General features: G+C 39.8%; 1 protein-coding gene across 1 annotated transcript in view; it reads right to left on the bottom strand.

Moving 5' to 3' along the window:
* The window catches only part of prdm6 (PR domain containing 6), a 105651-nt gene that overhangs the window by 30029 nt on the left and 51664 nt on the right, over positions 1–23958 (bottom strand). The window contains exon 6 of the mRNA XM_030418407.1: positions 343–467. Within this exon, the coding sequence (XP_030274267.1) occupies positions 343–467 (125 nt within the window). The remainder of the gene's footprint in view (positions 1–342; positions 468–23958) is intronic.

The following is a 23958-nucleotide window of genomic DNA, read 5'->3' as shown; positions in this document are numbered from 1 at the left end:
TTTTGTCCTGCAGACGGACTGATTGCAGAGCCGAACATTGGCTTATGTTTCGGAGCTTTTAGGTGTTGCACTCACGTTAACATCTGAAACACTGAACAGATGACTTCAGCAGCGCTCGGTGTTTTGTTTTACCATGAGGCAACTGAGGTAACCTGAGGGTGACTAGATGGTTTGTTGTGTGACCGGAAAAATGAGGATTTGCTCTGGAGAAGCCCTTTTGTAACTGATTGAATATACAGGTAGATGTCCAACAAAGAGGAAGGAAGGAAGGAAAGAAAGAAAGAAAGAAAGAAAGGAAGAACAAGAACAACGAAGGAAGGAAGAAGAGCAGTGTTCTCTCACAGTTTTCGTCCTGAGCGATGCACTGCAGCGGGATGCCAAAGAAGGAAGTGTAGGAGTCGTTGTACCAGACCAGCAGCTCTGTTCCTCTGGGGATGTCCATACAGGCTCTGTAGAAGATACAGGACCTGCAACAACACACAGACACATTTAATTTGAAAACTGAAATACTGTTATCGTATTGTGGATATTCAATCGGTGTACAGGATCCTGAAAATCCAGAAAATCCAAAGAACAACTGGCACTATTAACATCTTTGAACTCTGCCTCCGATGGGGCAGAATCAGACCACCGACCAGCAGAACTGCAGACGGGAAGATGTGAATTTTCAGTGACTCTGTCCAGGTCTGATTTTGGAACTGCCTCCCATCTGATAAGAGCTTGATTTCACATCTAACCGAGCCCAAATGATTTATGGGAAATATCTGGTGTCTCTCACTCTCTTCAGACCAGCTAATGACCGTCAAGTGCGCAGCCAGTGAGCTGACGGTTCCTGGGTCACAGCTCCGCTAAAACAACACCTCATCCGCCCAAAAACATCATTCTAACAACATGAGCGAACTCCATATTCAAAACCACGTTTTCATATCCAGCCCAGACTATTTAAAAAAAAAAAAAAAAGAAAAAATTCCCACATGTTTTTTTCTCCCACCGGTGTGGCAGGCCGTCAGACCGTAGCTGAGAGGTCACAGGTTCAGCTCCGAGACGACTCCCGTGTTTTCCTGCCAAAGTGCCTTCGAGCCAGGAAATGAATTACTCTTCGCAAACAGCTCGAGACAACCACTTAAAGTGAAAAGAAATCATATTCTAATCCAAACCGTAACTGTTTTTTAATGTCCAGATAATCCAAAGCACATTGAGTCTCCACATGTGAGAAACGTTCGACTGATGAAGTTTGACTTCACTTCACTAAAACGCCTTTTGATGGCATCAAAAGCCCCATTAAACCATCAAACTGGTTAAATACATCCAAAGCCAGAGTTTAACATCAAATATTAACCTGCTCAATCAAGATATACACAAACATAAACAACCATGCTGGTGTCTTTTAACAATTTTAACAACAACCTAAAAATCAAGTTGTATTTACGGTCCCGCTGACTATTTTCAAAGTCAGCCATTTATGTTCAGATAGATTTTCAGATTAGATTATATTTCTGCAGATAGATAATCCATCATAGTCAGAATTTAGACAACTTTATTTTTCCTGTCAAAGTGACTCTCGGGGGAGGAGGGAAGAATAAACAATGAGAGAGAGAATTGGAGGAGGACAAATAACTAAAGGAGAAAAAGACAAATACACAGAAACATTAAAGAAGACGAAACGAAAAAGCCAAAGCGGGAGAAAGAGGAGGAGGAGGAGGAGGAGGTGGAGGTGGAGGTGGAGTAGGAGGGGGAATGTCAGCAGTGTGACATGATGTTTATCTAATGAAGTAAAGACACACCGAGTTAAAATACACTGAGGGGGGAAATGAAAGAAAGACCAAGAAGAAAGTAAAAGAGGGAAACAGAAGTCGAAACATACAGATGGACTGAGAGGGAGAAGGAGAATATACATGACCTTCTGCAGGAGAATATCTAACAGTAGTCGTCGACAGGGAGGAGGAAGGGTAACAGAATAACCTCTCAGCCCATCAGAGTTTTCAAAGTGTTTTGTTTGATCGTTAGTCAGGATTATGGGTGTGCCGGTACACCAGTTTTAATGTCGATGGAGGTCAAATTCAAAGATGGTGAAATAACATGAGGATTTTCTCTTACTGAAGCTATCCGGAGGACAGTTGAGTCACTTTGGCTTCATGGGCCACTGAGCAGCTTTCATATAAATAAATGGGACTTCATCTCCATGGCTGTGTGCAGGTATAATAACCTCCTTGGTTGAACTCATGCTTTGAACAAATAGAGGTGGCATATCACCAGTGAAGCTTACTGCTGCCAGCAATGTTCCGATTATGACAGTAGCTACTACTTAGCTTGTTAGCTCAGTTAGCCATGTAGCTAGCCAGTGGGTTGTTTTTTACTTCAATAGCACAGGACCCTTTGCCCACTGGGAAAAAGAGGTTTTCTGGCCAGGTGATAACAGGTTTGCATGCTAATTTCAGAAGATAATCTACAATATGTAGTCTTTGACATAATGTCAAAACTGTTACTTCCTCAAACTCTGGTGATTACTTTCATTAATTTTCAAATGTTTTAAACAAAAATTCCTCCATGATGCACTGAAATCAGAGCATTATACTGTATTGTACTGCCCACGCAGTAATATCCTTTATACAATCATGTTTTTCACAAAGTGCAACCTCACCCAAACCTTGCATGTGAACGCCTTTTCGGAATGTCGCTTTCATAACCAATCATGATCACCTGTGACCAATGAACTTGCTGGTATTCCTGAACACGTGTTTCCCAAAACTTTCCCAGGCTTGTTGCCTCCTGCCACAACTTGTTATTTGTTGCTGTCATCAAATTAAAAAAAGACATTAAAAAAAATTACGCTGACGAGCTAAAACAGAAGTACGTTGTCTTTGTGCTGTTTTCAATTGTGTATGTCATAAATGATCCCATACTATTTAATTTACCATTTACAGAATGTCCCAATTCTTTTGGAATCAGTGTTGTATAACTAGCTTATATAAGCTGTAATATGTCAAGTCATGAGCAGTTAAATGGTCCGACAAACACTGCCAAGGTTGTCTCATTGTTTGAGATTGTCAAACTTCTGAAATGACAACAATGACGGCGTCTCCATTTTTTCTTTTATCAGTGTGCGGGCCCTGCCCATGACGCTGGCATTAGAATAAGCATTTTTTTTTTTTACAAAGGTTGGTGAGTTAAAACATTACATATGTTGTCTTTGTACTGTTTTCAATTCAATCCAAAAGTATATGTAAAAAAGATTAGCAAATTATAACATACTGTTTTATTCATGTATTACAAAGGGTTTCAACTTTTTGGGAATCCGTGTTGAAAAATGCTTTTTGCAAAGAAGGGTGTATAGAATCCAAGGCAAACATGGTGTGATGTAATATTATGTTTAAGCGCTAAAAGCAGGATTTCACATTCTCACACAATTGTGCTTTTTCACTAACAGTGATTGAGAGTACTGATAAAGATCAGAAACGTTTGAGGAGAGCATTAGTTCAGCCCGGTGGAACTGAGCCCGTTGAAGACCTGTGTTTGAGAGATTGTGTATGTGTTTTATTAAACCTTTCCACACCAGGGGAGGGGTGGGGTGGTGCCGGACCCGTGTGAAAACACAGCCAAGGAGGGACCAGGCTATAAATCAAACATACCCAATAACCTACCAGGATAAAAAGAGAGCGTGGGGTCCGCAAACGTGCAGCGGCTTATATGTATTTAAAACAACTGAATGTGTTTAATACATACATGGCGCTACATTCAGGCGGGGCTGTGTTATAAATCAAACACATCCAACAGGCTCTCAGGTATGAAAAATAAAGACCCCCGCTGCCTTACAGCAGCGTGGTGGAGTTTAAAATCGTTCCTCTGGCAGATCAATGGGACGCCGTATCGTCGGCCCTCTGAACTCCCTGTTCTTTGTTTTCTCACAAAGCAAAAATAGCTTTATTATCAGCTTTTAAATAACAGCATACAAACAGTGTGATGTTATAAATCAAACAACCCAAATACTTCACAAGGTGTGATAATGTGTCTACATGTTTATAACAAAAAACCTTGCTGACAAAGCACAACAAAGTCAATTTTAGTGTGGCCTGGCCACAGTCAGGGGCCATTTTGTGGATTTTGTAAAGCTGATGTAAAAATGTTTATTTTACAGGCAATCAGACCATCCCCTAACAGCCAGTGCTACAGAACGCAGGAGCAGCAAGTGATTTAAACTTTTTCACAAAGCTTTCAACAGAGGAAGGAAAACACTTGAGAGGCCTTTAGTCCTGTTTTCTGCTCTTCTGTTTTACAAGCTTATTCTCTGACCTAGCATTTTGGGCATAATCAAAACAATGGATATGGCCAAAGACCAATTTCTAACCAAAAGGAGAAGGGAATAAACCCGAATGCAGCTTAGTTACAGGGATGACGGAGTTTGAATAACTGTCACTTCTTTAGATGGAAAACTTGCTCTCTTGATGTCATTATCTGTCCTGATATGATAAAGGAAGCTGAAGTCCAGAAATCCAGTTCCTTCTTGTCGTTAAAGTCATACTTATCCGCTGCACTTAAACTGAAGAGGAAATGACCTGAACATCTTAGGAATGGGCTGTCTTTAAAATCATTTTCAAATACATCCATAAAACAGGATTCTGTTCCAATAACTCTTCTGTTGATGTGTTCTGGCACGGACAAGTTTTACCAGTTTTTCTGAGCCTTGATGAGAACTCACATGTCATCTAAGGTGAATTTACCAGTTGGATTTGATTCCAATGGGAGGCTCTTGAGTTCATAGTAAGATACTGCTTCTGTCTCTGCAGAAGTCAAATTTCTCAGATGAAAATATAGCAACAGGTGTTACCCAGCCTCTTTTTGGTCAAGACTCAAAATCATAGTAGCTGTGTATAAAGTAGTCGATTTCCATCTATCTACAACCCAGTTAACACAATTTGTGTTAAAGGTAAATAAAAACGGAGCGTAGTCATTTGCAAATGAACTAGGCTAACTGCTTTTTGGCAATCAAGGTTGTATAACTAGCTTCAACTGAACCGGTTAAACGTCAACTCATCAGTAATTAATTAGTTGTCCAAAAATTGCCAGTGTCTTTTGTTGTTGTCATACCTGTGCAATGACATCAATCAATGTTTTGTCTCCATTTGTTTTTTTTCTTCTTTGCGGACCCCACCTAGTCATACTTGTCATACCTACCTCTGCTAATAAAAGAGATAGTCTCAGATGATTTGACATCCTTTCAGAGCTGGGGCTTGATTAATGCACTTTGAGACACAGTGATGCAGTAAGAACAACATCTGGTGAGTAGATCAAACAGATAATAAATGCAACAAAGGAGCTATAAGAAGTATGAAAATATACACATATATGTGTTTATAGAACCTACAGTCTTAATTTGATTGAACAAACAGATTTATTTACTGTATAATCCACAGGTGGCAAATGTTCATAACTGGTGATCTGACACACCAGAATACTTCTTGGTTATCAGACCAACTACAGCTCACCTTTACCTGGAATTAAAGATAAAACAAACTCAGGTGAGTGCAGCTTGTTTGCAAAGCTTGGAATATGCTAACTAGGACGATGTTCAAAGAGAAAATCGTGAAAATAACAGAAAGCCAGTAACCAGGAAGAAAGCTGGTTTTCTTTATTTTGTAAAGTGGGCTTTAGATTTTAAAATGAAAAACAAAAAATATTTCTGTTTATAATTCAGTTACATTTATTTTGACTTTGTTTACTGACACAGTTATTTATGCCTGTATCCAAAGTTAAAAATATGCCATACCAAAGTTTATTTTAAGAAGTTATTTTTAATAATGTAGAATATTTAAATGACATATATATATGGTAAGTATTCAGACGTGTCAAACATAAGCTGCTTGATTTCAACTCTGGGTAGTATAAGCTGAGTCTAATATACTTCTCATGTTTTGTATTTACATTACCTTTAAGCTACTACAATAGCCCACTACTTTTGGAATATGCTAACTAGGACGATCCTGGGACTAGGATCCAGTTTTCCCTTAATTCACTGACTTCCTGGATCAGTGTCACCCCGCCTGCGGTTCTAAGATTATGAAAAATAATGAATAATTAGGGATCATAGATATTTAAAGAGCATTTGTGCCTTTGTATGTACTATAGTTTGTATTTTTTGCACGAGGCATTTGGGGGGGCACATGAAACCTTAAGGAGGGTCTGACTTTGGCCCCAGAGACCGCATTTCAGGCACCTCTGCTTGAATCGAGGTATTTATTCACCTTTTGGTTTGAGTAGTTAATTGTTCCTTGTTTCTTTCAACTCAACAGGCACCAACTTCATCTACGTAACTTTTCAAAAACAAGATGGCGACATCAGTATCTGGTAAGTCCAGCAATACTTCGTATCATGGTCGGTTATTGAGGAGGAACACTTTAATTAAATGTACTACAAGAACAGAAATTAGGTTATATAACAAAAACGAAATCAAGACAATATGCCAAACATCATATAAAACAGTTGCAGGCATGGTTCGAATTACGGGGGAGCTAAGGGGAGCTCGGCTCCCCTGAAAAGGACCTGAGCTCCCATGAAAGCCTACTTTGAGACATTTAGTGGGAGCTCTAAAACACTGTTCATTTTTGTGTCACATAGATTTTGATTTTCTGTACATAAGGTAAACCTATTGTTTTAAATGGCCGAACACGCACCAAAAGCGTTATGACGCGAAGATAAAAGCCGTTAAAGTCCGGCAGGGAGGATCGGAGCCTCCGCCTCAGCTCCGCCGCTCCTCAGCTATTGGTCCTCGTGTGACTGCTGCGGCCGTCACCACCGCCACGGCCGGGCTCGGCTGCGCTCTGACCGACAGGGAGCCTGCTATATAAACCTAACCACAGCGATTAATTAACATAGTGTAGAGTTATGATTAGCTGTGCTTTATGTGACTTTAACCCAGCTGGAAGAAAAAATATAAGATGAAATGAGATGGCTGGTCCGCTGTGGCTTTACCAGTGTTCTACTGAGGAAAGTAACAGCACCTAACAGCTGCCCTCCTGCCTTCTGTAAGGCCGAGCAAATTAATGAGGGTATCTGTAATATCCGAAGATTTTGCATAAATAGCGACCTTTTTCTAAAATACTGCTTGTTCTGTGGTGTTGGCATGTCAGATCTGATCACTGCAGGCATCAGACTTGCCTGCACTGAAAGCGATAATTGACTCGTGCCTATCATCGCTTTCAGTGCGTTTGAGCCTGCTTTCTTTGCGTGGTTGTAAACAGAACATTCAGCCCTAATTCAATTTACCCACCCATTGTACCAATCCACAGAGAGAAAGGAAACGACAATTCTGATCTCAGTTCTGAGTAAGAAATTGTGCTTCTGCATGTGTCCTGTTGTTGAAGCTGCACTCATCCCCTTTTGATATCAGCAATGGAAATAATAATAATACTCGCACAAGAAGTCTCTTTATTTCTAAAGTTTGACATCATATAGCAAGTGGGTATAAAGAATAAAAATAGTTGAAATCCTAATCATGCTTGTTGTATTTTCAGTCATGCATTTTGTTTTGTCTGTGAGTGTGTCAAACAGTATTTGGTTTGTATTGCTAAAAATTGGGGAGAAATCTGACATAATGTCAATCTGACTTTGTGGCTTTCAATGAATTGAACATTACTCTGGGTTTTGAAGACTCCCTGCTGTTTACTCTGTCTGTCAAGTGCACTGGTTTGCACTGAGCCTGGGCGATATAGCCCTACATTAATATCTCTGTATTTATAGGCTTGATAGCATTACAAGATATATATCTCTGCATTTAAACAATGAAGGCTGAATTTTCTGTTGTAAGTCAAAGCCACATTTCAGTCATCACAGGCACTTTAGTAAAACAGACTGTAAAATGCAAAGACAATATTTCAATCCCTGCCTGAAAATATACAGCTGCAAAACATGTAAATGAAATATGTTTATAATATAAAGCAGAGCTATACATGAGCCTATCACATCTGTTGTATCACTGTCTCGCAATAGACTACAACCATCAAGTAGAATATCGTTGCGCAGGGATTACCTCACACACAAACAAGCTCACAAAACAAACGGCTCTGTCTCACGCATTTAGTGCAGCTCTGAATTGCATGTCTGCTTCAGCCGATTCTTTCAAACAGATTTTGCACAATATGTGCAACATATAGGTTTGTGTCGCGCTGTAAACTAGTTAACAAACTAAGTAAAATACAGTAGCAGTACTGTGTCTCCCTAAATGTTGTAGGAGAACATGAGTACGTGAGTAAATGAGGCAGGGTTGTACAGAGAGTGTGAGAGGGGAGAGAAATATACTGCCACGACCTGACAGAAAAAAAACACAGGTTATGTAGCACAACTTCACTCTATCAATATAAACAGCATTGTCTAAGACTTTATCTCGTTTGAAAATGTATAGACATATCTTAAAAAGTCGGGAGGCTGCCCTGCCCTAGTTTACTATTATATATTATAGAAAGTAATACGAGAATATGGCCAACAGCATGATGTTTCAAAAGGTTCAGAATGAAATGAACCTTTCTGGAAAGTGGGGCACATGAGAATGTGTTGCTAACCTCAGCTGTGAATCTTGGAAATTTGATTTTTAACCAACCAACCATTAGGGCCTTTTTTCACAGATTGGCTAACATTGTCAATTTAGACAACATTTTATTTATTGTTATTTAACCAGGAAAGTCTCATTGAGATTAGAAATCTCTTTTACAAGAGTGTTCTGGCCAAGACAGGCAGCAGCATAATCATACATACACACAAACACAAGTTGGACACAAAAATTGAAGACACTTAGCAGCCAAAACCTTTCAAGACATTTGACAAGATTTGAAGGTCAGCTACAATAATAAAAGCCTCAGGCAAAACATCTACAACCAGATGTTTCGGCCTCTAGGTCATCCAATTTCCCCTTAAAAATGTTCAATGAGACCAACTCATTTTGCTTCAAAGTTTTCTGTAACATGTTCCAGGCAGAGGTAGCAGCAGACCTAGCTGCTTTCTTTCCCAGTTCAGTTCTGACAACAACAACAGACAGGAAGGGGAGGAAGAACAAATTAAGAAAAATGGCCAGTAGTAAGGTTATCTTTAATAGTTAATAGTCCTCTGTCAGTAGGAAACTCGCAGTAGGATCAGCTCTCTGCTTATTATCCAGACAGATAGCTGGAACATGATGCCATAAGACTAAATACTGCATTCAGCAATAATTATTTTCAGTAGTGACACAATATTGTGTTAAATGATAATTTTTTGAAAGAAGGGAGACTCATAGTGTTATAATTAAACAATTATCAATTCTGCAGCTCCACAGAGCAAACCCCATACAGACAGCTGTTTTCAGGAAACAAGCTTTGATAAACCCACTGAAGACTACCTGTCGAGCATTAGACAGTGTCAGTGACAACAAGTCCAGAGTTCAGATGTATCAAAGATCTATCCAAGCCAAACTATTGTATAATCTCAAGTTTAACAGATAAAAAGACATTTGTTCTTATTTGAGACAAATGGCACAGTATCGTCTGCATATAAAGAAATATAATTAAATCCAATTTCATACACCTCATCATGAAATTTTCGAACTTGTGAAATTCGCTCAAATAGCCAATAGTAGAGAGGAATCTTTCTTTAACCTTTCTTTAATGTTGATTTAAAGAAAGACGGAATTTTGACAATGTCTAATTGTTTTGTTCTTATTGTTTTACAGCATCCGAACTCAGAGTTGTGCTGTTTGGAAAGAGTCAAAACGAAAAGACGACACTAAGAAACTTAATCACTGGAAAAAAAGATAGTTCTCTTCACAAAATGCCCACGCAATGTGTGCATAACTACCCCGATTGGAGGAAAAAACCCTTGACAGTAGTGAAAACGGCAGATACCTTTGCTATGCATGAAGACAGAGTGAGACATGAGATGAAGATGTGTGTCGCTCAGTGCCACCCAGGACCAAATGTCCTGTTGCTGTTGGTGAAGCCGTCTGATTTCACAGAGAGGGACAGGCAAAAATTCAAGTTTATGGTGAGCCTTTTTGGACGAGATGCTTTGAAACACTCACTGCTCATCTTAACACAAAACGATAGGGGAGAGAATTCCTCAATAAAGCAACTTGCCCAAGACTGCGGACAAAGGCAGCAAAGAGTCTGCTTGGATAAAAAAGAATTTCCTGACCATGATCTTCAAGAATTAATTAAAAAAATTGAAACAATAGTGAGTGAAAACAGGGGACAACATTTAAACTTCACTGAAGAGAGTGACCCCGTGGTAGCACCTGAACATCTACGAGCCCCTCTAAACTCGGTACTTCCCAAGACTCTAGTAGTAACAACACATGCCTATTTTTTTGGTGCAGAGGGTTCTAGATATCAGGTTGCAAAGTACAAAGTTCTCAAACATGGAGCAGAGTAGAGAATGTCTCAGGATGGTGCTGATAGGGAAGACTGGTTGTGGAAAGAGTGCCACTGGAAACACCATTTTGGGCAGAGAATGTCTCACTTCTAAAGTCTGTCAAAAGTCAGTGACCAGGCATTGCCAAAAAGAAGAGGGAGAGATTGATGGCCAGCCTGTTGCTGTGGTTGACACCCCCGGCTTGTTTGACACAACTCTGTCAAACAAAGAAGTTCAAAAGGAGCTTGGGAAATGCATCAACATGTTGGCTCCTGGACCCCATGTGTTCTTATTAGTGCTGCAGATCGGCCGCTCTACACAGGAGGAAAAAGACACGGTGAAACTTATCAAGGAGGTTTTTGGCAAGAAGTCAGAAGACTTCATCATTATTATTTTCACCAGAGGAGATGATCTTAAAAACCACACAATACAGAGTTACATAGAGGAAGACACTGAGGGCTTTGTCCAAAAAGTGACCACTGAATGTGGAAGAAGATACCAGGTCTTCAACAACAACGATCAGAAGAATCGTTCTCAAGTCAGCCAGCTGTTGACGAAGATTAAGTCAATGGTGAAGAAAAATGGTGGGAGCTACTACACCTCAGAAATGTTCAGAGAGGCGGAGGCAGCGATACAAAAACAGACAAAAAAGATCATGAAGGAGAAGGAACCAAAGATACAGATGGAGCAGAGGGAGCTTGAACAAAAATATCAAAAAGTAATGCAAGAGAAGAAAGATAATATAGCAGAACTAATAAGTACATTTGATGGAGATGAGACAGTCGGAACAGTTGAGGAAAGGGTGGCAAGCATAGAGGAGCAGGAAATGAGAAGAAAAGAAGAGGAAAGGAAGAAGAAAAGGCAGGAGGAAATCAAACGACAAGAATCTCTGGAAAAAGAACTTAAATGTGGAACAGAAAAAAATGCACCTGCTAGCAGGATATTAATACAGAGTAGAGAAAACATGAAAAGAGAACACGAGGCTTGGGAGCAGGAAAGAAGGGAATGGTGGGAAAAACGATATCAAGAAGAGGAACTGAGACGAGAGGAGGAGCAAACAAGGCTGAAAACGCTCAGAGAAGCTCATGACCAGGAACTGGAAATGTATGAAAACAAAAGAAAAGAAGATGCCAGACTCCGAAAAGAGCAGGAGGAAAGACAACTAAAAGAAGTAGAAGAAAGGTACAAAAGGAAAATGGAGGAATTAACGAGGAAACATGAAGTAGAGGCCAGAAAGCAAGCTGAGGAATCTGCTGAGGTCAAACACAGATGTTGCATTCTATGAGATATTTCATTCATGGTACAGTTGCAGCTGTAAAACTATTTGTTTTGGCATGCATAGTCGGCCTTTATTGAGTTATTCAGCCACCATTTCTTTATCTAACCAATGTCAAACAAAAGTAAAAATAAGATAATGTGTGTAGTCTTACGTGCAAATGTCTGAACAGATACATCTGTCTATGTGGTGATTGTATTTTACCATGTCATTTCTTATACAAGGACATGTGACAAAAGCCACAGAAGACAAGCATTGTTGCATTTAATGAGAAGTCTCATTTACGATACAGTTTCAGCCGTAAAAATGTAGAATAGTGTTTTGATTCGTTTTTGTAAATATCTGTGAACAGCTACATTCATCACGTTATTTGTAGAACCTGAGTTTAATTGATTATAACAGCAAATTAAGTTGAACTTTTGCATTTTCATCAGCACTGTAACTAACTAAATAGGGGCCATCTGCACAGTGCCATTTAGATTTTATTTTCCTTCAGTGTATTTGTGTAACAGACAGCAGCAGCCTATTATTTCGACTAAAATGACTCAGCTTGCTCAAGTCAAACACAACTTTCAACAGACATTTACCTGTTATATTTTTAACACACAGTTGAGAGATATTGAGCAAATATGAAGCATACACTGGGAAAACATGATCAAGCAAATACATTAATTTATGTTTGTTGTACAAGGAATGTTTATTTTATCATTTACTAAATAATTTGCAGTCATAAAATGTCATGTAAAGTAAAGTTTCAGGCACTGCAAATATTTGTTTATATCTTTCATTCTTTAGTTCAGTTGTGCTCATGATTACAGGAGGTTAATATTGTATATGTCATTCATCATCATATTGTATGTAAACTAATGGGCCTTACTTAGTCATTTATAATGTTTCCCCTTCACACAACCAATAAAAAAGGTTCTTACATTTTGGCATACATTTTTTTTTTAATCTCATAGAGCTGATGCATGGAAATCGATAAGCATGTTTCATTTGACAGAACTGTCTCTACAGTGGTAGACAAAAGACAAAGACTGTATTTAAAAGAAATCTTTAAAAATGGCATAGAAATTAAAAAGTGACTGACCTTCCTGACGGATCCCTACCAGCAGCAACAGTGTTGGCAGCTGAAGTTTTCAGTTGGTAAGTATGTGTGTGTGTGTGTGTGTGTGTGTCTGTGTGTGTGTGTGTGTGTTTCATCAGATGCCTGCCTGCCTGATTTTGTCAACCCAATAGCATGCAGGATGCAGTCATGAAACTTTACAGGTGTGCAGTTAAGATCAAAATGAAGCTTGAGTTCGAATATAGGCGTGACCAGAGCTGGGGGAAGTCATAAGGGGTGGAGACAGAGTGTCTACTTAAAGCCCACCTCCAGTCAGATTTTTGTCCTTTCTAACAGTCGACATTCTCTCTCAAACAGAGAATAGGGCTGTGGTTATTAGTCATACGTAACCCATCACCATGTGAATCCCATTTTTTTCACAAAGGATATGATGGTAAAGCCCCAGGTGAAGGAAGTTGCAAGATGTAAATTGGAACTGAAGACAGTGGGTCATGAATGTCTCTTTCTGCAAGAAAGACGCCCTTGCTCCAGACATGGTGCCTTAAAGCTTGACTAAAGTTTGTTGCTAATCACATGGACGACGAAAATCCTTCTGGAAGAAAGTTCTATGGTCACATTGAAAGAAATTGAGTTTTTTGGCCACAATGACCAGCAATATGTTCGGGGGTGATCAAGTGAAGCCTTTCACCCCAAGAACACCATCACTGTCAATCATGGTGCTTGTGCAGGTGGGTGTTTCTAACAATGATCCCAAGCACACATCAAAAGTAGTAAAGAAATGGTTAAATCAGGCCCAAATTGAGGTTTTGGAACAATCTTCCCAGGACCTGACTTGAACCCCATCAAGAACATGAAAACTGTGCTGAAGAAACAAGACCGTGCCACAAAGCTCACAAATGTTGAACTTGACCTTTTCTGTAAAAGAGGACTGGTTCAAAATTCAGCTGGAGGACTATCGGAAGCATTGCAAATTAGGTCACCTTTTCAGGAGAAGTATAATAATTTCAGATTTGAGGCAAACTTCATGAATGTTTTTTTGTGACAAAGCAGTATGTGTTCCACTCATTCTATATCTTTACAAGTGTATGCAAACTTTTGACCATGACTGTATATCCTCGTACTCCAGGGGCTGTGCTCTCGAGAGGCTCTGTCCTAATCCCCAGCTTAAAAACTTTTTTTTCTTTTTGTATCAAAATATAATAACAAAATATAACAATATAACAAAATAGGTTGATGCTATGAATAATATAGACGTCAAAAGAATGTACACCAGGCATGTCCAAATTATTCCACAAAGAGCCTGTGTGGCTGCAGGTTTTCTTTTCAACCAAGCAGCAGCACACCAGACCTGACTCATTTAATCAACTGATCTCAGGCTTAAGAAAGTTGATTGGTCAAACTGTGTGCTCTTGACTGGTTGGAACAAAAACCTGCAGTGACACCAGCCCTTTGTGGAATAGTTTGGACATGCTTGATGTACACCCTTAGGGCTAGGTGATATGAACAAAATCAATTACTAAAATATTTTTATCAAATACCTCGACCTTAAAACCAGGAAAAGACAGCGTTTATGCCTGCAAAATTCCTATCAAGTTAATCACCCAAGTTTCTTAGACTTGTTATTTCCTTTTTGAAACATTTTGGTTTCATAACAGGAAATGTACGTACGCCTTGTATGGTTTCAGCTTGACAACAGGAAAATGATTTCTACTTATCATTACATCATTATTATGCTCGATTCCGTATGAGAAGGACATAGATGTTTCCTAAACTCAGTTTTTTTGCAAATAAAAAAATATTTTTTTAAAGCATTTTTCTTGGGCAATCATTTTCTATAACATAAATTGGCGTCACGACAGGATAGGATAGCCTGCTGTTGAGACTGGCACTGGGTAAAACTGCGGATGGCCAGCCATAAACAGGCAGGAGACATGGTTATTATTGTGCCTTTTGCTAAAATCGATGCTGTCCTTACTGTGTTTCTCAATATGTCTCAAAATGTAATGCTTAATATACTTTGAACTTTTCAAATCAAGCAAATATTAAGGTTAGGATTTGGAGTGTGTGTGTGTGTGTGTTTGTTTGTGCGTGTGTTGGGGGAAAACTGAATGACAGAGAGGATAGAAAGGCGACTCTGAAAAGGCCTAAAAACTCCAAATCAACAGTAGAGAAAAATAGCAAATTGGAATAGAAATAAGCAACATAATACGTTAATTAAACAAGCCGAAAAATAGAGAACAAATTGATAAAGGAACCGTTAAAATGAGTGAATAACCCTAAACCAACAAACGAGAATGATATAATTACTAGTAATAAACTATAAATCAGAAAAGCTGATGAAAGACTGCAAGATGATTTAGCCACCTTGAAAGGCAGCACACCTAAAAAAAAAGAAAAATTAAATCTGTTTAAGGGTATGCTTTATTATGGCATTTTTGGTGTTTTACATTGCCATCGGACAGACCTTTCTATTGGCACTACATTCCCTCACACGTACAATGTCCATATTCTTATGCACAAAAACAGCCATGCCTGCCCCGCACTGTGTTACACGACTGTCGGACGGCAAAGTAAAGCACCAAAAATGTCATAACAAAGCATACACTTAAACAGATTCTTTGTTTTTTATTTTTTTATTTTTAGGTGTGCCTTCTTTTAAGGTGGTTAAAATCCTCGTCCTGTCTTTCATCAGCAGATTTATAGTTTATTACTAGTAGTGGTAAACTATAACATATATAAAATATAGCGTACACTTAAACTGATATACTGTATATAATTTTAGTTGTGCCTTTTTTTAGGTGACTAAAATACATCTTGCTGATAGTGCCATTTAGCAGCACAGTGTTCTGCTTCAATGTCAGTGCTACAGATAGCTTCTAGGGATAAGTACCACATATAACCCCATATCAAAAGATCTAAACTATCTGACAAACTCCTGATAATGGATTTTGAGTAAAGACGAACACTTAAGACTGGAGCAATGCCTCAGTTTTGGAGAAACCATACTATTCTTAATCAAAATATTCTACTTTATAACTAAGATGTTCTTAAATTGTGTTGCACTGTGCAGCTGACGTGCTCTTAACAAGGCATATAATGTATACAGTCACATATTGGCCGACAAGCCAGGACAGCAATCTGCTGGGACAAACTGAGACATTGTTTTAGAGAAAGAAAGGAATTACTTTATGTATTACTTAATGCTGAATTTTGAAGAGTAGACAAATTAAAATATTTTTTATTCTCAGCGTTCAACAAAGTTTACAAAGTTTCCCTTGACTCAACAATTCACTAAACTCCGGGGCTGATTTGCCACAACTTTGAATTATTCAATCAAGAGCAAATTTCAACCAAAGGACGAAATAAAGAATACATTAAAAATATCAGTTGTAAACGTAAAGGCTATATCGGATCCTTTAATACCCAGATAATATATGTTGATATAGATCTCATTTTAATACAAGGTGTGAATGCAGTTAGGTTTTCAAACCTGTGTATTGCCCAACCCAGAGAAAGAGAAAGAGAAAGGTAGTCTCTATGACGCAGTAATAATTTCACTTGGTAAGAACACTCAACAGATAAACAAGAGCAAACTGAAAAAATAAATAAATAAACATATAAAATCATAAAAGCTTAACTATAACCACCACAAAAGTGAGTGAAGTCAATGTTCTGTCATCTGCCCATTCTATAATTAGGGTCCATATATTAAGGGTAGGAATTTTTTTTTTTTTAAATTTCAACTTGGAACTGCAACCCCTGGTGACTACACTCAACAGATAAACAAGGTCAAACAAAAGCTTTTTGGGGATAATTCTCAGGTGTGTGACACCATACCAGGCCAAGTAATGCTGTTGGAGTAACAAAACAACTGTGTATTGTCGACTCGCACAGTAAATGCACGATGACAGCTCTGCACCACAAGAAAACTGCAACAACCTCAGGTAAGTGCTGCATGTCATGACATTAAGTTGTGGTTGTTAAACATCAAGAAAATGTGCCTTTTCTTCAGAAAATACATGGGATTGCTGCACCATCTGTGTTTTTTAATAGCCACAAGGTGGCATTTTTGGGACGCTACTTGTTGTACACATGGTCATGGAGAATATGTGTACCAAGTTCCATTTTCTTAAAGGCAAGGGTTGCAAGAGTATCGTCTTATGTTGCTACTGTAGTGCCCCTTAGGAATAGAACTGACATCGCATTTTGCATTGCATTGATGCTAACTGAATCCTACTTTAAAGCATTAAGGTGGCATTTTATTAATGGCCAACAGGTGGCGCTGCTACCGTGCATTGTTTCTGTTTCACCCCATGGTGGCAGACTTTTACAACATTTTACATACTTGTGTAGTGTGGCTCTATGTCCCAAATTTGATCTTAATCGGATTAAGCATGGTCGAGTTACAGCCTATAGTGCATCAGGCCACACCCTTTACATTGATTTAACCCTTAGATGCATAAGTGGGTCAAAAATGACCCGGTGACGTTGTTTTCTTGCAATATCTTCGTAATTAAAATTTGTTATCATTTCATATTCCAGGTATTCCTCAAAAAATATGTTTTTGATATGATGTCATTGAAAATTTTAATTTACCTTTTAAACGTTTAAAAAAAAACAAGTTTTTGTATTACTACCCCAAGCTTCCATAAGTGGGTCAAAAATGACCCGCATGCATTTCTTATGGAATTTCATGAGAACCTTTAAATTCTTATCAACTGTGGCTGTGAGGAATCATTTATTTTTTACCACACACTTTACAATCTAGTATAATCTTCATCTTTCAACAATAATTCAATTTCAACAACATACTTGCACATTCATGTCTGTGTGTTTGTGTGTGTGTGTGTAAGAGTATATGCTATTATCACTTATCACTATGTATCAGCCTAATTTATAGCTAACATTAGCTAGCGAACTACGCTAGCTAACATTACTGTATGTACTGTACTATAGGTGTGTGCGCTGTGTGTGTGTGTGTGGGGGGGGGGCCTTTTTGAGTATTATGTCAAAGAGTATGTGTTATTACCATGTAATAATGTATTAGCCTAATTTATAGTTGGCTAACATTAGCTAGAGAACTATGCAACAATAATTCAATTTCAACAACATACTTGCACATTCGTGTCTGTGTGTGTTTGTGTGTGTGTGGAAGAGTATGTGCTATTATCTCTTATCACTATGTATCAGCCTTATTTATAGTTAGCTAACATTAGCTAGCGAACTATGCTAGCTAACATTACTGTATGTACTGTACTATAGGTGTGTGTGTCTGTGTGTGTGTGTGTGTGTGTGTGTGTGGGGGGGGGGTCCTTTATGAGTATTATGTCAAAGAGTATGTGTTATTACCATGTAATAATGTATTAGCCTAATTTATAGTTGGCTAACATTAGCTAGCGAACTATGCAACAATAATTCAATTTCAACAACATACTTGCACATTCGTGTCTGTGTGTGTTTGTGTGTGTGTGTAAGAGTATGTGCTATTATCACTTATCACTATGTATCAGCCTTATTTATAGTTAGCTAACATTAGCTAGCGAACTATGCTAGCTAACATTACTGTATGTACTGTACTATAGGTGTGTGTGTCTGTGTGTGTGTGTGTGTGTGTGGGGGGGGGGGGTCATTCAAGAGTATTATGTGAAAGAGTATGTGTTATTAGCCTAATTTATAGATAACGTTAGCTAACATTAGCTAGCGAACTATGCTAGCTAACATCACTGTATGTGTCTGTGTGTCATTCATGAATATTATGTGAAAGAGTATGTGTTATTATCATGTATTGACTTTTAATTATTTTTTTATTGTTTTAGTCTAACACAAATTAGCTAACTAACCTAGCTCACATAGAAAGAAAGAGAAAGAAAGAGAAGAGGTGTCAGATCTGCCCAAGTCATAAAGATCGAAAAGTCAGCAATAGGTGTGGCAAATGCAGTGTATGTGTGCAATGATCACAGCGAGAAACAAATAGTTTGTGACAACTGCATGCAGTGAGGGACTATGACTGAAAACAAAAGCTCTACAAATAGAGATGACACACACAAGCACACACAAGCACACACACAAATGTGAATGTAAATAAGTTGTCTTTGTTTCAATTATTATTGTTCAAAATGTTTGAAAATTAAAAATTAAAATAAGTTAAACATGAAATCATTCTTGTGTGTACAATACAAAACATAAAATGAATGATTATTCTTAATAAAAATGACAAAAATGGCATAAAAAAGCATTGATTCTATTACGGGTCATTTTTGACCCACTTATGGAAGAGTGTAGGGTCCAATCACTCATGCATCTAAGGGTTAAAAAAAAAAGAATAGAGAAAAATGAAACAGGACACAGAATTTGGGAAAGAATCTTTGTCTCAGGCTTATTTGTATCAGTCTTTGTACTGGTCTGCCCTGGTCACTGCTTGTAGCTTACCTGGTTACTTTCATCTCTCACAGAAGAATGATAAACTGTACACTGGTGTAAAGAGTCTGTAACTGCATAGACAAAGTACTTTTACTACCAAACTGTACTCAGCAGAGGTATTTCGGAACATTTGTTTAATGTAAACTTGTTGTGAGGTCAAATTGAAACAGCAGTTAAACACATCCTGTTACCCTGAAAAGAAACTCTCAGTCCTGCTGTATTTAGCTCCACTAAAGGCTGTTTGCTGCCTTAGCTGTTAGCTCTTATGCTGCATGGCTCGAAACAATCACCATCTTTTCATCCCCCCACTCAGAGGGATAACAGCAGTGTTGGGAAAGTTCACTTCCTACATGAACTAGTTCAAAGTTCAGTTCACAAATTCTAAAATGAACTAGTTCAGTTCATAGTTCATAATTCAAAATTTTTAACTAAGTTCACAGGTCCAAAAATGAACTATTTCATAGTTCTTTTTTTTTTTCAATATGTTGATGCGAGCTATTATTTTTCAAAATTATTGCCACAACCCATATAGAACCACAGACAGCTATTATTTTATCAGTTTTAACACTGAAACTGCAGCTCTCCCACAATATTCTGCAAAACCAGGTTGTCCAGCTGCGGCTAGGAGATGAAGACAGCGGAGCCGCTACTGTATGCCGTTAATATGATTTGGGTGGTAGAGGATCTGTTTTGGCTCGCCGTTGCCGTGTCTTTTCATTCTTTATTCACTTGCACATACCTTGAAAGGCTCGCCGGGTGCTTTAGTTCAATGTGCCGTTTCAGGTTTGTGGTACAGGATAGAGTACAAATAAAAAATAAAAAATAAAATAATACATAAATAAGTAAATAAATAATTTTAAAAAAGAAGAAAAAAGGGAAAAATTAAATAATAAATAAATAGATAGTTCAGACAGTGGCTTCAGGGAAAAACTTTTCATAATGACTCAGTAAGGTATTACTTTTTTTGTTATTTAACAAAATCAGAGATTTAAGCAAAGAGCTCAGTCCCAGCAGAAAAGGAGCAAATTTAGGTAGTGATTTTGCAAATTTTTGTTTGTGAATAAAACATTTTGCATAGGATAACAAAGTTCATCATGTGTTCAAGAGCATTATCTTCTGGGTTAACAGCAAATAACATGTTCAAGGGTAAGAGAATGGACAGAGTTAACAGCATAAAAAAAAATGAGATGCGACAACATCACTCCAAAACTTTTTAGATATATCACAATAAAAAAACAGATGTGAAGCCTTCATTTGTTTTTGCCTCCATGCTTAGCACATTGATGACGCATGCGGCGGTGCGACTCTGTGGTGGCTGCTGTTATGGGTGTTGCCAGTGTTGTGTCCGTTCAGGACGAATTAATCTGTGTTCGTTTGGTAATGCTTCACTGCATGTTTGGTATGCAGCTGTTTCTGTCTGAAATAGTTCAGTTTCGTTTTGATCGAAAGTAAAGCGAGCTGCACAAACCTCTCGTCCAGTGTCCTTTTTATACACAACAGCCAGATTGGGTGTTTTCCCGCAACATATCAAAGCCTGTTCACGGTGTGTTTTAGCCGGTTTTCACCTGGAAGGCTTGATGGAAATCTGGCACTGTCTTGAACAAAGTTAAACTGTGAGAACGCGCCGTTCACAAATGCCAGAATGAACGCGTTCACAACAACGTTCATCAGGCAGAATACAGTACGTTCAGTTCACGTTCGCCCGAAATATGAACGAGTTCATGAACGATTGTTCATTGAACGCGTTCAGGCACAACACTGGATAACAGAAACTATACTTATTAAGAACAGACAATCCCAAATGATGAACTGAACTGACTACTTCTGACTATGCTGACTACAACAAAGTGTGTCTTCTAATGCTGTTACCATAGTTAGCTCTCTCTCCACAGCACTGTGTCACTCTAGTTACAATCATTGGCCTAATGTTACAGATTCGTCCCAGGTACCAGTCAATCTGTCCCCATAATAATCTTCTACATACAGTTGTGCTCATAAGTTTATATACCCTGGCAGAATCTGTGATTTTTTTTTTTGGCCTTTTTCAAAGAATGTAATATACAAAAACATTTGTTTCACCCATGGTTAGTCGTTGGGTGAAGCCATTAATCATCAAACATTGTGTTTGCTCTTTTTAAATCTTAATGACAACAGAAACTACCCAGATGACCCTGATCAAAAGTTTACGTACCCTAGTTCTTAATATCGTGCATTGCATAGTATATTAGTTGTGGGTGAGGCACTTTATTTTCTCAGATGGTAAATCTGCCCATTCTTCTTGGCAGAAAGCCTCCAGTTCATGTAAGTTATCGGGCTGTCTTGCATGAACTGTATGTTTGAGATCTCCCCAAAGTGGCTGAATGAAAAACAATAAAAACAGACCTCCGCTACCATCTATCTTCCTCACAAACGCAAGATCCCTTGCGAACAAGATAGATGAGCTGCAGTCACAGATCGCCTACAACCGCCACATCCGTGACTGTTGTCTTTTGATTGTTAGCGAATCCTGGCTGAGCCCGCATATCCCCAATGCTACCGTGGAGCTTGCAGGACGCACCTTTCACCGCTGCGACCGGACCGAAGCCTCCGGTAAGAGCATGGTAGGGGGACTCTGTGTTTATGTGCTTGAGGACTGGTGCTCGGACAGCAGAGTGATAGACACCCACTGCTCACCGGACTTAGAGGCCATGTCTGTTCAGTGCCGACCCTTCTACCTGCCACGGGAGCTAACGGTTGCCATAGTAACCGTTGTTTACATCCCTCCCCATGCTAACGTTAGCACAGCACTCGGCCAGCTTGAGCTTATGGTATGTAAACAACAGAGGGCTCATCCGGATGGCGTGCACATCATTGCTGGGGACTTTAACAAAGCATGCCTCAAAACTGTTCTCCCCAAATTTCACCAGCACGTCAAGTGTGCAACCAGGGGAGAAAACACACTTGATCATGTTTATTCTAACATCAAGCATGCCTACAGAGTGACCCCACCTCGGACAATCAGACCACCTCTCTCTGCTCCTACACCACCTACACCCCCCTCAGAAGGCAAACAAAACCAGCCACCCAGACCATCAAAGCCTGGCCTGAAAATGCTCTCAACCAGCTGCAGGACTGCTTTGCCTGCACAGACTGGAGCATTTTTGAAGATCAGGACCTGGACACACACACCGAGTCTGTCCTCTTCTACATCAGGTGCTGTGGAGATAACATCACCGAGGATAGACGCATCCAGATCTTTCCAAACAGAAAGCCCTGGATGACAAAGGAAGTCCAGACCCTGATCAGAGCTCGTAACTCGGCCTTCAGGATGGGAGACAGAGCTCTCTACAGCACTGCCAGAGCTGACCTGAGGAGGGGCATCAAACAGGCCAAGTTCTCCTACAAGAACAAAATAGAAGGATACCTGACGGAGAATAACCCGCATCAGATGTGGGGGGGCATCCAGGCCCTAACCAACTACAAAGGCAACCCCCCTCCCACATCCTCCAACAGCAGCAGCACACTGGCAGAGGAGCATCCCCCTGGTTCCAGAACCCCACCTCTCTCTCTCCAGGAGCACGTGGTGAGAAAAAACTTAAGAGCAGTGAACCCCAGAAAAGCTGCTGGTCCTGACGGTCGGTATCCCAGGGGCGGTGATTATAGCATGTGCAGACCAACTGGCAGGGATCCTCACCAAAATCTTCAACCTCTCCCTGACACATGCCACCGTCCCCACATGTCTGAAGGCCTCTATCATCGTCCCCATCCCCAAAAAACCTGCCATAGACAGCCTGAATGATTACAGACCTATCGCTCTGACGTCTGTAATCATGAAGTGCTTGGAGCGATCAGTTTCCCAGCACATCAGAGACTGTCTCCCTCCCTCCCTCGACCCCCACCAGTTTGCCTACAGGGCAAACCGTTCTACAGAGGACGCCATTGCCCTCACACTCCATAGAGCGCTGAGCCACTTGGAGAACAAGAAGAGCTATGTGAGAATGCTCTTCGTGGACTACAGCTCAGCATTTAACACCATAATCCCAGACATTCTCATCACCAAACTGCTGGAACTACAGATCCCCCTCCCCACCTGCAATTGGATCAGAAACTTCCTGTCAAGTCGCCCACAGTCTGTGAGACTCGGCCCCCACCACTCCATTGCACTCACACTCAGCACTGGTTCCCCTCAAGGCTGCGTTCTGAGCCCTCTTCTGTACGCCCTGTACACCTACGACTGCTCTCCAACTCACCCAACCAACCGCATTATTAAATATGTGGATGACACCACATTGGTTGGACTCATCCGAGGCGAGGACGAGACAGCGTACAGGGCCGAGGTGGAGGAACTGTCGCTATGGTGCTCAGACAATAACCTGACCCTGAATATCCAAAAGACATAAGAACTCATCATGGACTTCAGGAAGAACAGACATGACCACACCCCCATCCTCATAAATGGAGAACAGGTGGAGACTGTCACCACCTTCAGGTTTCTGGGCATCCACATCTCCGCAAACCACTCCTGGACCTACAACATCAGGGCCCTGGTTAAGAAGGCTCAGCAGCGACTACACTTCCTGCGTGTCCTCAGGAAAAACAAACTGGATACAAAGCGGCTGCTGGCCTTCTATCACTCCTCTGTGGAGAGCGTACTGACATACTGTCTGGGTGTGTGGTATGCAGGCTCAACAGCCGAGGACAGGAAGGCGGTGCAGAGGGTCATAAACACTGCCCAAAAGATCATCGGCTGCCCACTGACCAGCTTGGAACACATCGCCACATCCTGCTGTCTCAGGAGAACCAAGGCCATCACAGGAGACCCCTCACAACCTGCCTACCCCCTGTTTGA

The sequence above is a fragment of the Sparus aurata genome, chromosome 5 (genome assembly GCF_900880675.1).
Source record: "Sparus aurata chromosome 5, fSpaAur1.1, whole genome shotgun sequence".
Lineage (NCBI taxonomy): Eukaryota > Metazoa > Chordata > Actinopteri > Spariformes > Sparidae > Sparus > Sparus aurata.
The sequence above is the reverse complement of the archived record's forward strand: the minus strand, read 5'-3'. Positions and strand labels throughout refer to the sequence as shown.